Source organism: Arabidopsis thaliana, chromosome 2, assembly GCF_000001735.4.
Source record: "Arabidopsis thaliana chromosome 2, partial sequence".
Lineage (NCBI taxonomy): Eukaryota > Viridiplantae > Streptophyta > Magnoliopsida > Brassicales > Brassicaceae > Arabidopsis > Arabidopsis thaliana.
Window position 1 is genome coordinate 14,866,795 of NC_003071.7, and position 12,946 is coordinate 14,879,740.

Here is a 12,946-nt window from a genome sequence, read left to right on the forward strand (position 1 = left end):
TAAAGCCAAAGACACCAACCAACAAACTATAAGGATTAATAGTGAAGACTATTTGAAATTTTAACTCTTTCAGAGACCTAACATCAAAAGTCTGATATTGATGTTATGTTATAGGAAAGAGATGATTACACATTTGAACGAGCCAAGAGAACTGCTTAGTTATAAATACCAAATGCTGACTTAACTCAAGTCTATGAACAATGTTGGGTTTGAATATGAAAAGCCATGGCTTTTGTTGGGTTTACTTGCATATTTTACAAAGAAAAAGCTTTTTGAGAGTTACTCTTTGCTGGAATCAGCATCAGAGTTCCCATATACAGCAGCAAAGTAGTAGCTTACAGTCTTAGGTGTTAAGCCAGGGAATCTGTGGGAGCTATCCGGTTGCAAATCGATCTTAACGAATGGCCATTGCAAGGCTTGTGCGGCTGCACACTCTTCCCATCCGTCCCCGATCGCACAGAATCTGAATTTTGGGTGGTTGAAACGCTCCTTGATCCATTTGAAACATTGGAGCTTCCCCACATCTATTGAACTGTACACTGAAGAAAGGCAAAAAGAGTTAAATGATGTAGTTAACATAGAAATGCAAATGCATGACGGAGCTCGCAGAGTAGCAACAACTATGTGAATCCGAAGCTAAGATATCCCATTGAAGGAGATGTCTCCGAGCTTACCATTTTCATGTCTTAGGAATGTATCTAGCCGGAAAAGCAGGCATTTCACGAGGCTCGGTATGAGGGCCCCGGAAGTCACTAGAATATGTATATCCTGAGAGCTTTGTTCGATTGCACTTGTTCCATCACTAGACTCTTCCACACATGAACACTGCTCCAAGAAAGCCCTTGCTGCAATTAATACAATGTCATACTAAGCAGTGGACGCGATAAAGAAAATAACCAGAAGAAGCAGACAATTCGACATTTACCCGAAGAAAGCCACCGGTCTGTGTATTCATCAGTCACATTATACAACTCATCCAACCCACTCATCGATTCGCTGTCAATGAATGGACACAAACCCTGCAATTATAAAGAGATGACATTTGTACTTGAGTCATATAACATCAGCAACAAAAAACATGTAAAAACATATCAGTACCTTTTCGTATCTCTCCGCAACAGCTCGATGCCTGTACGCAAGTTTCCTCTTGTTCAAGTCATCAGTAGGAGTACTAAAGTCGTCTTGTTTGAACTCATACCGAGAAAGATCCTTTCCATCATCATACTGTCTCAATGAATCAAGAAATGGCTCATTGCATTCCTCAACCTGCAAAGAACACAAGACTAATGCTTTGTAGGTGACAGAGTTTACGAGGGCATCTCATCATTCCCGTTCTGAACTTATCGTTAAGAGAAGACTTACTTGCTCGTAGAAGAAAAAATCGTCACAGATCTTAAGTATGTGTTTCTCCCACATCCTCCCAATCTCTACACCTCTTTTAACATCTTTGGAGCCATTAAAAGACTCAGCATAAGTTCCATTTAACAGAGATCTAAGTAAGATAAGAGTCTCGTCCATGTCCCATACATATACATTCACTGGTCCATCATCAGAAACCAAAGTTCCCAGCTTTTTTGATGTATCATTATTCATAATCTGCCCTCTTCCCTGAATATAACAAGTTAAAACCAGAGATCACATCTTACATCAATCGACAAAAGGATTCAGTAGGAGCAACAAAATTGAGAATCGATGAGAACTCATTCACGGCATCTACATTGGCTACTAATTCAATGATGAAACAATCAGGAGCATGTGGATTGAATTGAGTTTCATGGCGGAAACAAAAGCGATAAAACTCCCAAAAAGAGCAAACTTTTCAGCAAACCCATGACTAATTTCACTAAACAAAACCTACGAAATTACGATTAACGATTCTAGGTGAATTTAATTTAACAAAAATGAGAACTTTCAGATCAAACGAGGATTGATAACAGATAACACAAAGTTCAAAACCTAAAAAACAATACCTGCGCTGCCGATTCCGATAGGAGGATGACCAAAGATAGAGAGCTCCGGAGCTAAGTGACGACGATGCGTGTGTTTCAAAGATCACAGACGAAAGTAAACAGCGAGCCACGCGGCGTCGTTTAGTATAATTTAGCTCTCGGCCCAATTAAAGGCCCATTATGTTCAACAGTCACACACACCACCAGAAACTGAAGAAAGCTTGTTTTTTTTCTCTTGCATGACCCTTCGCTTCTCTTCTCCTCTCTTCTCTACCGAAGTTTGATTCTTCTCAGCTGAGAAATACAACTGCCGATCAGTAAGTACTTCTAAACTCGTATCTATAATCTGTAAGATTGATTAATCATTTTGCCATCAATTAAAACCCATTTCTCCTGATCCTGCTTTGGTTTTTGTGTTTCATTTGTGGGGATTCAATGATCTTCACTCTTTCAATCTCTGTGGAATTTTTCTTTTCCTTCAGATTCTCATATATACATAGACGTGCTTTAACTCTGATGGGTTGTACTGTGAGGGAGAAGCATGTTAGACCAAACCGGAAGACCAGATCCGTGAAACCCGAATTCGATCCGTGTTGTTTGCTCGACAGGACGGCTCTATCGAAATCGATTGTTGAATCGAGTCTTAAGCATCTTGTTTATCATCCGGGTCTTCTCGATTCGTGTCCAGAGTCAAACCCTAGTGGCAGTTTTGAGGATAATAATGGTTGGGGTTATTGTACGGAGGAGCAATTAGAGGATATTTTGTTGAAACATTTGGAGTATTTATACAATGAAGCGATTTCGAAGCTTGTGGGTTCTGGTTATGATGAGGATGTGGCGTTGAGAGCTGTTCTTAGTAATGGGTATTGTTATGGTGGAATGGATGTTATGACTAATATTCTTCATAATTCGTTGGCTTATCTTAAGAGTAATACTGGTGAAGGTAGTAATGTGAACAATGAGGATCAATCAGAGACGGTTTTTACGGATTTGAGACAGTTGGAGGAGTATTCACTTGCGGGTATGGTTTATTTGTTGCAACAAGTTAAACCTAATTTGAGTAAAGGTGATGCAATGTGGTGTTTGCTAATGAGTGAGCTTCATGTTGGGAGGGCGAGTACTATGGATATACCGAGTTCTGGAAAAGGGGATAGTAGTAATGTAGGGGTTGGTGGTGCTAGTAGTACTGTAAATGGGGTTGGTGGTGCTATTGCTCCGGCATTGTGTAGATTCCATGGAGGTTGGGGTTTTGGTAATGGGAAAGGACCCAAGTTTTCTGGTAATGGGTTTTCTTTGCACAGTGAAGAGTTAACGTTGCAGAGAGAGATTGATTGTCCAAGGAGATTTAATCTCTCACCTTCGATGAAGTCTTTGTTGAGAGAGAATGTTGCAGCCTTTGCTGCTGGGTATCGTGCTAGTATGGAGCAAAAGAAGCAGGTGCAAATGCAGTCTGAAACTAGTGGTACTAGCTTGTCTTGCACGGCTGCTGCTACACATTCAGAGAAGTGTGAGCAGCCACATGTCTTCGGAAGTGAAGAATGTTTCAGTTCAGTGCTGGAGAAATTCCGGGATCTGAACCTTGATGACAATGTTGATTCGGCACCTGAGGAGCTGAAGGATGATGCTTTAATAGGACTACTTCAGCAGGTTCAGGATCTCAAAAAGCAATTGAAGGAGAGGAAAGACTGGGCTCAGAAGAAGGCAATGCAAGCTGCCCAAAAGGTCAGCGATGAACTGTCCGAGCTTAAATCGTTGAGGAGTGAGAGAGAGGAAATTCAGCGGGTGAAAAAGGGGAAACAAACTCGTGAGGACTCAACCTTGAAAAAATTATCAGAGATGGAAAATGCTCTTAGAAAAGCTAGCGGTCAAGTTGACAAGGCAAATGCGGTAGTAAGGGCACTTGAGAACGAAAGTGCAGAAATCCGGGCGGAAATGGAAGCTTCCAAATTAAGTGCATCAGAATCGCTCACGGCATGCATGGAGGCCTCGAAGAAAGAGAAAAAATGCTTAAAGAAACTACTGGCGTGGGAGAAGCAGAAAATGAAGTTGCAGGACGAGATTACAGCTGAGAAAGAGAAGATTAAGGCACTCAATAGAGCTTTAGCTCAGATCACTCAGGAAGAAAAAGAATATGAGGTACCAAGTAATGCATTATCTTCGTTTACACACCGAGATTTTTCTGGTTCTTCACAATTTTTGACACTATAACCTGTGGAAGTCCATTTAGTTAGAACATAAGATAATGAACCCTTCTCTTTGAAAGCGCATCTAATTATCTGTTCCAAGGAATTATTATTCCTGTAAATACTTTTCATGGGCCAAGTCTTTCTCTCTATGCTGCTAGATGGATCATATTTGCATAGAGAGGTTGTCTTTTTCAGGCAACTTTTCATCTTGTTAATATGTATTTGCAGGCGAAATGGAGGCAGGAGCAGAAAGCTAAGGAGCAAGTTTTGGCTCAAGTGGAAGAAGAACAGCGCTCGAAGGAAGCAATTGAGGCTAGCAACAAGAGAAAGGTGGAAAGCCTGCGGTTAAAGATCGAAATAGACTTCCAGAGACACAAAGATGATCTCCAAAGACTGGAACAAGAGCTGTCTCGGCTCAACAAAGCCTCTTCAACTGACTCAAGCCTCCAATCCAATAACACCTCTCACACAAAGGTGAAATCAGACAAGTCGAAGGGAGAAACAATGTCTAAGCTGCTTGAAGAGCTGAATAGGCTTGATGGATCATATGAGAAGGAAGCAAACTATGACCGGGAATGTCTGATCTGCATGAAAGATGAGGTTTCGGTTGTGTTTCTCCCTTGTGCTCACCAAGTGGTCTGTGCGAGCTGCAGCGATAGCTTCATGGGCAGTGGCAAAGCGACCTGTCCTTGTTGCAGAGCTCCGGTTCAGCAGAGAATCCGTGTCTTTGGAGCGAGTTCTTAGTAACAAAGATAATTATCTGGGGTCCAAAGATTAATCACAGCACAACTTCTTTTGTCAGGTGTAATACTTTTTTGTTTGTTTGTTTGTTTGTTTATGGCTCCGTCTCTCTACTTCCTATTGTCTCTTATCTTCAATCTGAGGGGGTTTGGACTATTCGCATCTTTTACATTGTTTTGAGTTGTTCAAAGAAGATGTTGCCTGGTTTATGATCTTCCCAGGATTCACAATGTAAGTAAATAAAAATTCTACCACCTCTACCCAACCCTGAAACGTCGTCTCACAATTTCTGATACACATGAATCACTTGATATGTTTTTCTTACCATGAACCTATCACAAAAATTTCATTTTTAGCTTCTAACTTGTGGCTAAAACAAGTTAAGCTTCAATTTCTAATATTAGCCCATTGTTCTTCTGTAACAAGTTTCATTTGTTATCACAAAAGCTAATTTTTCTTTTCACTTAATTTTGTCTAGTAAAATTTTTGGAAAGAACTCTATTGACATTTCAACAACCTCGGACCAAACCGGTCTACACCGTTACAGACCAATCAAAATACGGAAATTCAAATCTATGTATTAAAAAAAATCACTACAGAATTACGTACGTACGTATAAATAGAGGTTAGTACATTAATCGGCGAAAAAACATTCGACGTAGAATCCGCCTTCGGAGACTTGAGTCGCCACCGGTGAGTACTTCTTCGATACATTCCGCCGTTCGTTTCCTCTTACTTGGCGTCTTGGGGTAAGCTTCTTCATAACCTATCATCATCCTCCTTCTCCAGCTCTTCGAGTTTCAGAAAACCTAGATCTCTAAGTTTTTATCCCTAATCTTTTAGGGTTTCTACCTTGTTCGATCATTCTGAAATTATTTGTCTTCTCTCGGAATTCAATTCCTGGGGACTTTCTCCTTTTTGGTTAGAGAAGTTTATGTATACTCTCTAACTCTACTGTTGTATCTCTGAAACAAGTGATTTGAAATTTATAGCTCTTCTGATAATCGAAATCTGTGTTGATTTCGTGGTGTTGGTTTATGATTGTAGTGCAGTGAGAATGGGGAGCAATGATTTGAACACCTGGGTTTCGGACAAGTTGATGGTTCTGCTAGGCTTTTCACAAACTGCTGTCGTGCAGTATCTAATTGCAATGGGTAAATCTTGGTGTTCCGTTTTGGATCAAGCAATTTTTAGCTATGATTGTTGTTGACAAAGTGAGTTTGTCTTTTCTTGCAGCTAAACAATCAAAATCACCAGGTGAACTCGTCCGTGAATTGGTGGAATGCGGGTTTTCTTTGTCCGGTGATACCCGCGCGTTCGCAGAAGAAATTTATGCTAGAGCTCCCCGGAAAACCCCTGGAGTGAATGTGAGGCCCTCAATGACTCTCGTGCTCTTTTCTGAGTAGATATATTGTTGATTCTTGCTATTGGTAAAGAATGTATGACATAAACAGAGTCATAATTTGGTTGGTTTTCTTGTTTTTTTCAGCTCTACCAGCAACAGGAAGCAGAGGCAGCGATGCTGTTGAAGAAGCAGAAAACTTTTTCCCTTTTAGAGGCTGATCATGATGAAGATGAAAACAATGTGAAGAAACAATCTGCTTCGAAAACCGGAAAGTCAGATAAAGGCCAAAAGAGGTTCAGGAAGAAAAGTGAGCAATTGGAAGACGACGATGATGAGGCAAATTATTTTGATATTTTCTATTCAATGACAGACTTCCATTATTTTATTTATGGTAAGATATAGCTCCATAGCTCTTCTAATCATGTGGTATCCTTTCTGACTAAACAACAATGCAGGTAGTGATTGTTAGAGAGGACAAAAGGAATGTTAGGAGAAAGGTTTCCGAAGACGAGGATGATGGCACTGAGGTATATTTACTAGTGGCTACCATTAGGGTGTTTGCAATTTATTTATGTTTTGGATCCTTAGGAAAAACATAGTTATGTGTGGATAATACCTGCTTTCATAATTGTTTTTCTGAAAATCTGCTTTAATCACAAATAATTGGCACAGTCTGAAGAGGAAAGATTACGTGACCAAAGGGAGAGAGAAGAACTAGAGCAGCACCTAAGAGAACGAGATACTGCACGGACACGAAAGGTATGTCTTATCTGTTATGTGCACCGAAAAGATCCTGTTTTTAGTAGTTCTTATGTGTTTCCTTTGCATACCTCACAAGGAACAAGCTATCCGTTCTCTTCTTGACATCTTGTTTTGGCTCAGTTTTGCGGAAACAATATACAAGATGAACTAGTTATCTCATTCAACTTGGTTAAGTTAGATAACAGAACTGCCAAATCTCTACACTTAATATGCCATTCAATCCTGCATTCTTTGGATGCTTTTGCTAGTTAACGAAAAGCATGTGAGGATTCATTGATCCATTTATTATTTGCTATCTGATCTTTTTATTACTGACCTGTCCCTTTCTTTTCTTTAATGAACAGCTAACCGAGCCAAAAATGTCAAAGAAAGAGCAAGGTACGGCCTATTATAGCTCACTTGAACATGTATAAGCATCTTTGTGTGTGAAACCAAAATTTTGTTTCTTCTGCTGGACTCATTTAGTAATTCTTCGATTGTAAAACAGAAGAGTTTGTTCGAAGAGATAGTGCTGTAGACAAGGGTGATATTGAATCCTTAAGGTACTTCGTTCTCTACCTAATCTTTTCTTCCCTGCATCGGTCTGTGATGGTTCCTCTTTGAGATAGCCATAAACATATCCATCCATATTGAAATACAGTAACATGGCATGATTGACTATGTAAGATACTTGTGGGTTAAATCTTATTCCCGTAATTGAAATACCATGTAAAGTTGCCAGTTAAGAACTATTGACGTTGTCAACTGTCTCCTCATTAACAATTCTTACTAGTCGTCCTAATGTTTGAAAATTAGCTCTTTAATGTCTTTTCACTCATTCATTGTTATTGATTATGTTTTGCTGATTCAGGAAATTCTCATGGCAAGAATATATGAAGAAAAGGAAACAGAAGAAAGTACTAGAGCTAAAGTACATGACTTTAAGAGTTATATTTCTCCTTGGAAGTTCTGTACCTAATTATACTGTTGATCCTAAATTGACTTCTCCTTTCTCCTCTTTTCTTCACAGGGATGATATAGAAGATGAACCATACCTTTTTGGAGATGAAAAGCTCACTGAAAGAGAAATTCGTGAATTTAGGTAATTAAGACATCTATTGCACCAAGATGGAGCTTGGTTGCTTTGGTGATTATAAAAAGTCACAGTAGTGGCTTACTTTTGGACTTTTTTTGTTACAATCTGAAGCTGTGGTTTATTCTGATTTGCTAGGATTTGTTAATTTTTGGCTAATATAATTGAGCATTGGTCGATCTGATATCTTGACAGATACAAGAGAGAAATCTATGAGCTCATAAAGAAAAGTACACAAGAAGAAGATAATGTAGGAGAGGTAATTGCATCTTACTGTACCCTTCTTAACTTTTTGGCTATTTTTTAGAATGCTTCAAGTGTTCTTGATGATTTTAGTTTTCCTTCTTCTGAATTATTTGTACTTATCTCTTTTTTTTCAACCTCGTTGGAGTACAGTATAGAATGCCGGATGCATATGATCAACAGGGAAGTGTTGATCAGGAGAAGAGGTTTGCTGTTTCTGTACAACGGTACAGGTGAGATGAGAAAGAATGCATGACTTGGAATCCATAACATTCTACTTTGCTTACACTTTTAAAGATCACTCTTCTTTGTGTTGTAAAAGGCTAACGTATGTTCTAAATTATCTTATTTGATTAGGGACATGGGTTCCGCAGAGAAAATGAACCCCTTTGCAGAGCAAGAAGCTTGGGAGGACCATCAGATTGGTAGTATTCTGTTTAGCGCTTTTACCAATGACCAATCTTGTTTTAAATGCATGCTCTATTTAAACGACATCATTTGTGATATTAACTAAATGACATTTTCATGCAGAAAACGCAGCATTAAAATTTGGTGCAAAGAATAAGGAGGTCTCAGACAATTACGAGTAAGATTTGTTACCTTTTTGTCCTACTCGTGTTATATTTTGATTTCAAATTTTACCTTCGACTGATTATCCTTGCTATCTTTTTGACCATGAAAATTACTTTTGCAGGTTTGTATTTGAAGACCAAATAGACTTCATAAAGGCATCTGTGTTGGCTGGTGATAATGTATTGACTATGATACCTATTTATGCCTGTAGTATTTCTTTTTATGCACGGAGTTTTAGCTGACCACTCGTTTTTTCATTACAGTATGAAGATGAAATGCATGCTAAACCATCTCAAGATTCTGCTGGGAAATCGGCTTTTCATATGCTTCAGGTTTTCCTCTTTTCTCAGCTTGTCCTATTTCATCAATTTCAACGGCTGGAGCACTGTTTAGATGTTTCCTTGCCATAAAACATCTGAATAATTGTATGTCTACATGTTTGAAGTTCCCTGGGAAAAGTTGATAAATTTTCTGACATGTTTTTATGTTATTCATGAATTAATCAGGAGGATAGAAAAGCTCTGCCAATTTATACATATCGTGATCAACTTCTTAATGCTGTGAAAGATCATCAGGTGATTCTTACTTTCATGTCACTTATTTTTTGTTTAAGTTATTGATTTTTCCTCTCAAATTTCCAAGGAAAGTTGTACATTTACAAAATCATTTCGTCACATTTCCCTAGCAATCCATAAGGACCAAATTTCATCCTGACAGCATCTAAGTCTATGACATAGAATTAAATAATAAAAAGTACTTTGATAAGAGAACATGTATGAGAAAAGCTAGCATATCTTATTGATGTGGATTAAAGTTTTTCATTATGAAAATGCATATATTTTTTCTTTTATTTGAATAACGATTTCTTCTGTGACATGTATGATTCAAACCCTTTTCCCTCATTTTTAACTGACCAGGTTCTTATCATTGTGGGGGAAACGGGTTCTGGCAAGACTACACAGATACCCCAATATCTTCACGAAGCTGGTTACACAAAGCTTGGAAAGGTACACTTGACCTTAATTGAAGCACATTATCAAATAAATGATATGCTTGTAAAGCATTTAATAGAGGAATTTAAGTGTCATCAATAAATGATGTGTTATTTATTCTGTAGTCGAGAGCTTTAGCATGTCAAAGTTGCCACAAGCAAGTATAGCCCGTTTATTAGAGTTTTCTGCTTTATATTTTAGAAGCTAGCTTATTAGAGGTTCACGAGGATTGCCTTTGTGCATAATCTTTGTGGCCAGATGATTTGGAAAGTATAAAAACAAAAAAGGCAGATGTTGGTAAAGCATAAACTTATTTTTAAGCACCCTAATTATTTTGTCATACGGCAGGTTGGTTGTACGCAGCCTCGAAGAGTTGCGGCTATGAGTGTGGCTGCTCGTGTTGCTCAAGAGATGGGTGGTAAACTTGGGCATGAGGTACGTTTTCTTTTTGTTAGTCGTCTTAACATTTTTCCTTTTGGAAATTGTTTGTTACACATTTGTTTAAGCATACACTGCAAGAAGCTAAATCTTTGGTGGTGCTTGACACAGGTCGGCTATTCCATTCGATTTGAGGATTGTACGTCTGAGAAAACAATTCTGAAATATATGACTGATGGAATGCTTTTGCGTGAGTTGCTTGGTGAGCCAGATCTGGGCAGTTACAGGTAATCAACATTCCTAGCCAATTTGTCTTAGCATGGGGCATGTGATATATTCTTTACTTACTAATAGCTGAACCTTTCAGTGTTATCATCGTGGATGAGGCGCATGAAAGAACTTTGCGCACCGACATACTATTTGGATTAGTGAAGGCAAGTAGATACCTAGCTATCTTTTTACATTATTCAATTAGAGTTAGATCTTTGGATATGTTCTGATTCTCTCTTCTTATGGCAGGATATAGCACGGGCTCGGCCTGATCTGAAGTTATTGATATCCAGTGCAACCATGGATGCAGAGAAGTTTTCTGATTTTTTTGACCAAGCCCCTATCTTCAGGTTCCCAGGAAGAAGGTATCCTGTTGACATTTGCTTTACTACTGCACCTGAAGCTGATTACATGGACGCAGCAATAACTACTGTGCTTACGATACATGTGAAGGAGCCACTTGGGGATGTTTTGGTCTTCCTCCCAGGTCAAGAGGAAATTGAAGCCGTAGAAGAGAACTTGAAGCACAAGATAAGAGGTTTGGGTACAAAGATCCGCGAACTCATTATATGCCCAATTTACGCTAACCTTCCAAGTGAGCTCCAAGCAAAAATATTTGAACCAACTCCTGAAGGGGCACGAAAAGTCGTGCTAGCAACTAATATTGCTGAAACATCATTGACCATCGATGGTATAAAGTATGTCGTTGATCCAGGCTTTAGCAAGATGAAATCCTATAACCCTAGAACAGGGATGGAATCTTTGCTTGTAACGCCTATCTCTAAGGCTTCAGCGACTCAACGAACTGGTCGAGCTGGAAGAACCAGTCCAGGGAAGTGTTACCGCCTGTACACGGCGTTTAATTACTACAATGACTTGGAGGACAATACCGTACCTGAAATACAAAGGACTAATCTTGCTAGTGTGGTGCTTTCTTTGAAGAGTCTTGGTATTCATAATCTGCTGAACTTTGACTTTATGGACCCTCCGCCTTCTGAAGCTCTTATAAAGTCCTTAGAGCTGCTCTTTGCTCTGGGTGCTCTCAATCAGCTTGGCGAATTGACTAAAGCTGGTAGACGGATGGCAGAGTTTCCTCTTGATCCAATGTTGTCGAAGATGATTGTTGTTTCTGACAAATACAAATGCTCCGATGAGATTATATCAATTGCTGCTATGTTGTCCATCGGGCCTTCTATCTTTTACCGCCCCAAGGACAAGCAAGTTCACGCTGACAATGCAATGAAGAATTTTCACGTTGGAAATGTCGGTGATCACATTGCTTTCCTGAAGGTCTGTACATTTCTCCCCTACTTTGTTTTTCTTTGCAGTCTTACTGTTTATTAATATGTCTTCTTTGTTTTCTGAAAGATTTACAATTCGTGGAAGGAAACGAACTACTCAACACAATGGTGCTACGAGAACTATATTCAGGTATGTATATGGCATCATCCTCTGTTCTTATTTTTCTGGTTATAGTTATAGAATGGGTTTTTGAATCCTATGTGTATAGGTTCGGAGTATGAAAAGAGCCAGAGATATCCGTGATCAGTTGGAGGGTCTTCTCGAGAGAGTTGAAATAGACGTTAGCTCAAACGCGAATGAGTTGGATTCAATAAGAAAATCCATTGTAGCTGGTAAATTTCTTAATCTCCAGTTCATAAAAAGCTATATTTGTTGTTGCTAAAGCAGTTGTATACTTATGCTCAGGTTTCTTTCCACACACTGCGAAGCTACAGAAGAATGGATCATATCGAACAGTGAAGCATCCCCAAACCGTACACATACATCCAGCCTCTGGCTTATCTCAGGTTTAGTTTAACTCTCACTCATTGAAAACATATAACTAAAAAATAGAGAAATCAAACAAATGAATCCTTCTCCGATAATATTGTTAGGTATTGCCGAGATGGGTTGTATATCATCAACTAGTCCTTACCTCTAAGGAATACATGCGACAGGTAAAATTCTGTTTTTGTTTTTTACTTTGTAAACCACATTTCGATCATTCTGAACCAAAGCCTTCTTTGGGTTGATTCTTCTGGTTTCATTTATCGGGTTTGTTCTTTTAACTTAAAAAATGCAGGTAACAGAGTTAAAACCCGAGTGGTTGATTGAGATAGCTCCACACTATTATCAGCTCAAGGACGTTGAAGATGGTAATAATACTGTGCTTTCTCTTCGTCTAATCCTTACTTGGTTCTATGAATTCGGAATCCATCTCTAATATTAAATAATCTCATCCCATGATGTATCTTTTTTGCAGCTACATCCAAGAAAATGCCCAAAACCAGTGGCCGAGCTGTGGTGTAGCAACTTTGATCAAACAAAGATGATGGAGAAACTGAGAATGACGATATTTGCTAAATTGTTGATTTGCATATAACCCCCTCTAATTAACTTAGATATTTATATTAATAGAAGAATATTAACAGTTT

At 38.8% G+C, this 12,946-nt stretch overlaps 3 protein-coding genes across 5 annotated transcripts; 2 read left to right on the forward strand and 1 right to left on the reverse strand.

Moving 5' to 3' along the window:
- Nucleotides 1-37: 37 nt before the first annotated feature.
- On the reverse strand, nucleotides 38-2,087 carry EYA (eyes absent-like protein). The gene is made up of 6 exons (NM_129084.3): nucleotides 1,971-2,087; nucleotides 1,363-1,608; nucleotides 1,099-1,266; nucleotides 926-1,019; nucleotides 675-845; nucleotides 38-539 (listed from the first exon to the last, which is right to left on the reverse strand). The coding sequence occupies exons 2-6, from the start codon at nucleotides 1,591-1,593 to the stop codon at nucleotides 280-282; spliced, it is 924 nt and encodes a 307-aa protein (NP_565803.1). The 5' UTR covers nucleotides 1,594-1,608; nucleotides 1,971-2,087; the 3' UTR covers nucleotides 38-279.
- AT2G35330 (RING/U-box superfamily protein) lies at nucleotides 2,067-5,200 on the forward strand. 2 transcript variants are annotated; one of them, NM_001202754.2, is made up of 3 exons: nucleotides 2,067-2,266; nucleotides 2,432-4,085; nucleotides 4,364-5,200. In NM_001202754.2, exons 2-3 carry the CDS (start codon nucleotides 2,466-2,468, stop codon nucleotides 4,877-4,879), a joined length of 2,136 nt encoding a protein of 711 aa, NP_001189683.1. In that variant the 5' UTR covers nucleotides 2,067-2,266; nucleotides 2,432-2,465; the 3' UTR covers nucleotides 4,880-5,200. The 2 variants fall into 2 exon arrangements, with proteins under 2 accessions (NP_001189683.1, NP_181076.3); NM_129085.5 differs by having other exon boundaries at nucleotides 2,067-4,085.
- A 270-nt stretch (nucleotides 5,201-5,470) lies between these two features.
- Nucleotides 5,471-12,945, forward strand: MEE29 (helicase domain-containing protein). 2 transcript variants are annotated; one of them, NM_129086.4, is made up of 28 exons: nucleotides 5,471-5,625; nucleotides 5,924-6,030; nucleotides 6,113-6,243; nucleotides 6,366-6,557; nucleotides 6,677-6,748; nucleotides 6,894-6,980; nucleotides 7,328-7,361; nucleotides 7,471-7,525; nucleotides 7,834-7,893; nucleotides 7,993-8,064; nucleotides 8,251-8,314; nucleotides 8,452-8,531; nucleotides 8,656-8,723; nucleotides 8,830-8,884; nucleotides 8,993-9,050; nucleotides 9,135-9,203; nucleotides 9,378-9,446; nucleotides 9,789-9,878; nucleotides 10,212-10,298; nucleotides 10,413-10,528; nucleotides 10,609-10,675; nucleotides 10,761-11,801; nucleotides 11,880-11,942; nucleotides 12,022-12,145; nucleotides 12,219-12,319; nucleotides 12,407-12,469; nucleotides 12,595-12,667; nucleotides 12,775-12,945. In NM_129086.4, exons 2-28 carry the CDS (start codon nucleotides 5,934-5,936, stop codon nucleotides 12,819-12,821), a joined length of 3,135 nt encoding a protein of 1,044 aa, NP_181077.3. In that variant the 5' UTR covers nucleotides 5,471-5,625; nucleotides 5,924-5,933; the 3' UTR covers nucleotides 12,822-12,945. The 2 variants fall into 2 exon arrangements, with proteins under 2 accessions (NP_181077.3, NP_001323587.1); NM_001336552.1 differs by lacking the exons at nucleotides 5,471-5,625; nucleotides 5,924-6,030; nucleotides 6,113-6,243; nucleotides 6,366-6,557 and having other exon boundaries at nucleotides 6,652-6,748.
- The last annotated feature ends 1 nt before the right edge of the window (nucleotide 12,946 follows it).

Excerpts from the sequence above, each read along its gene's own strand:
- MEE29 (NM_129086.4), top strand. The coding sequence starts at position 5,934 with ATGGGGAGCAATGATTTGAACACCTGGGTTTCGGACAAGTTGATGGTT. Across the intron at positions 8,315-8,451 it reads AAGAAGATAATGTAGGAGAG|TATAGAATGCCGGATGCATA; the intron begins GTAATTGCATCT and ends GTTGGAGTACAG. Across the intron at positions 9,051-9,134 it reads CTGTGTTGGCTGGTGATAAT|TATGAAGATGAAATGCATGC; the intron begins GTATTGACTATG and ends TTTTCATTACAG.
- AT2G35330 (NM_129085.5), top strand. The coding sequence starts at position 2,385 with ATGATCTTCACTCTTTCAATCTCTGTGGAATTTTTCTTTTCCTTCAGA. Across the intron at positions 4,086-4,363 it reads AGGAAGAAAAAGAATATGAG|GCGAAATGGAGGCAGGAGCA; the intron begins GTACCAAGTAAT and ends ATGTATTTGCAG.
- EYA (NM_129084.3), bottom strand. The coding sequence starts at position 1,593 with ATGAATAATGATACATCAAAAAAGCTGGGAACTTTGGTTTCTGATGAT. Across the intron at positions 1,267-1,362 it reads ATTTTTTCTTCTACGAGCAA|GTTGAGGAATGCAATGAGCC; the intron begins GTAAGTCTTCTC and ends TGTTCTTTGCAG. Across the intron at positions 540-674 it reads ATTCCTAAGACATGAAAATG|TGTACAGTTCAATAGATGTG; the intron begins GTAAGCTCGGAG and ends GCCTTTCTTCAG.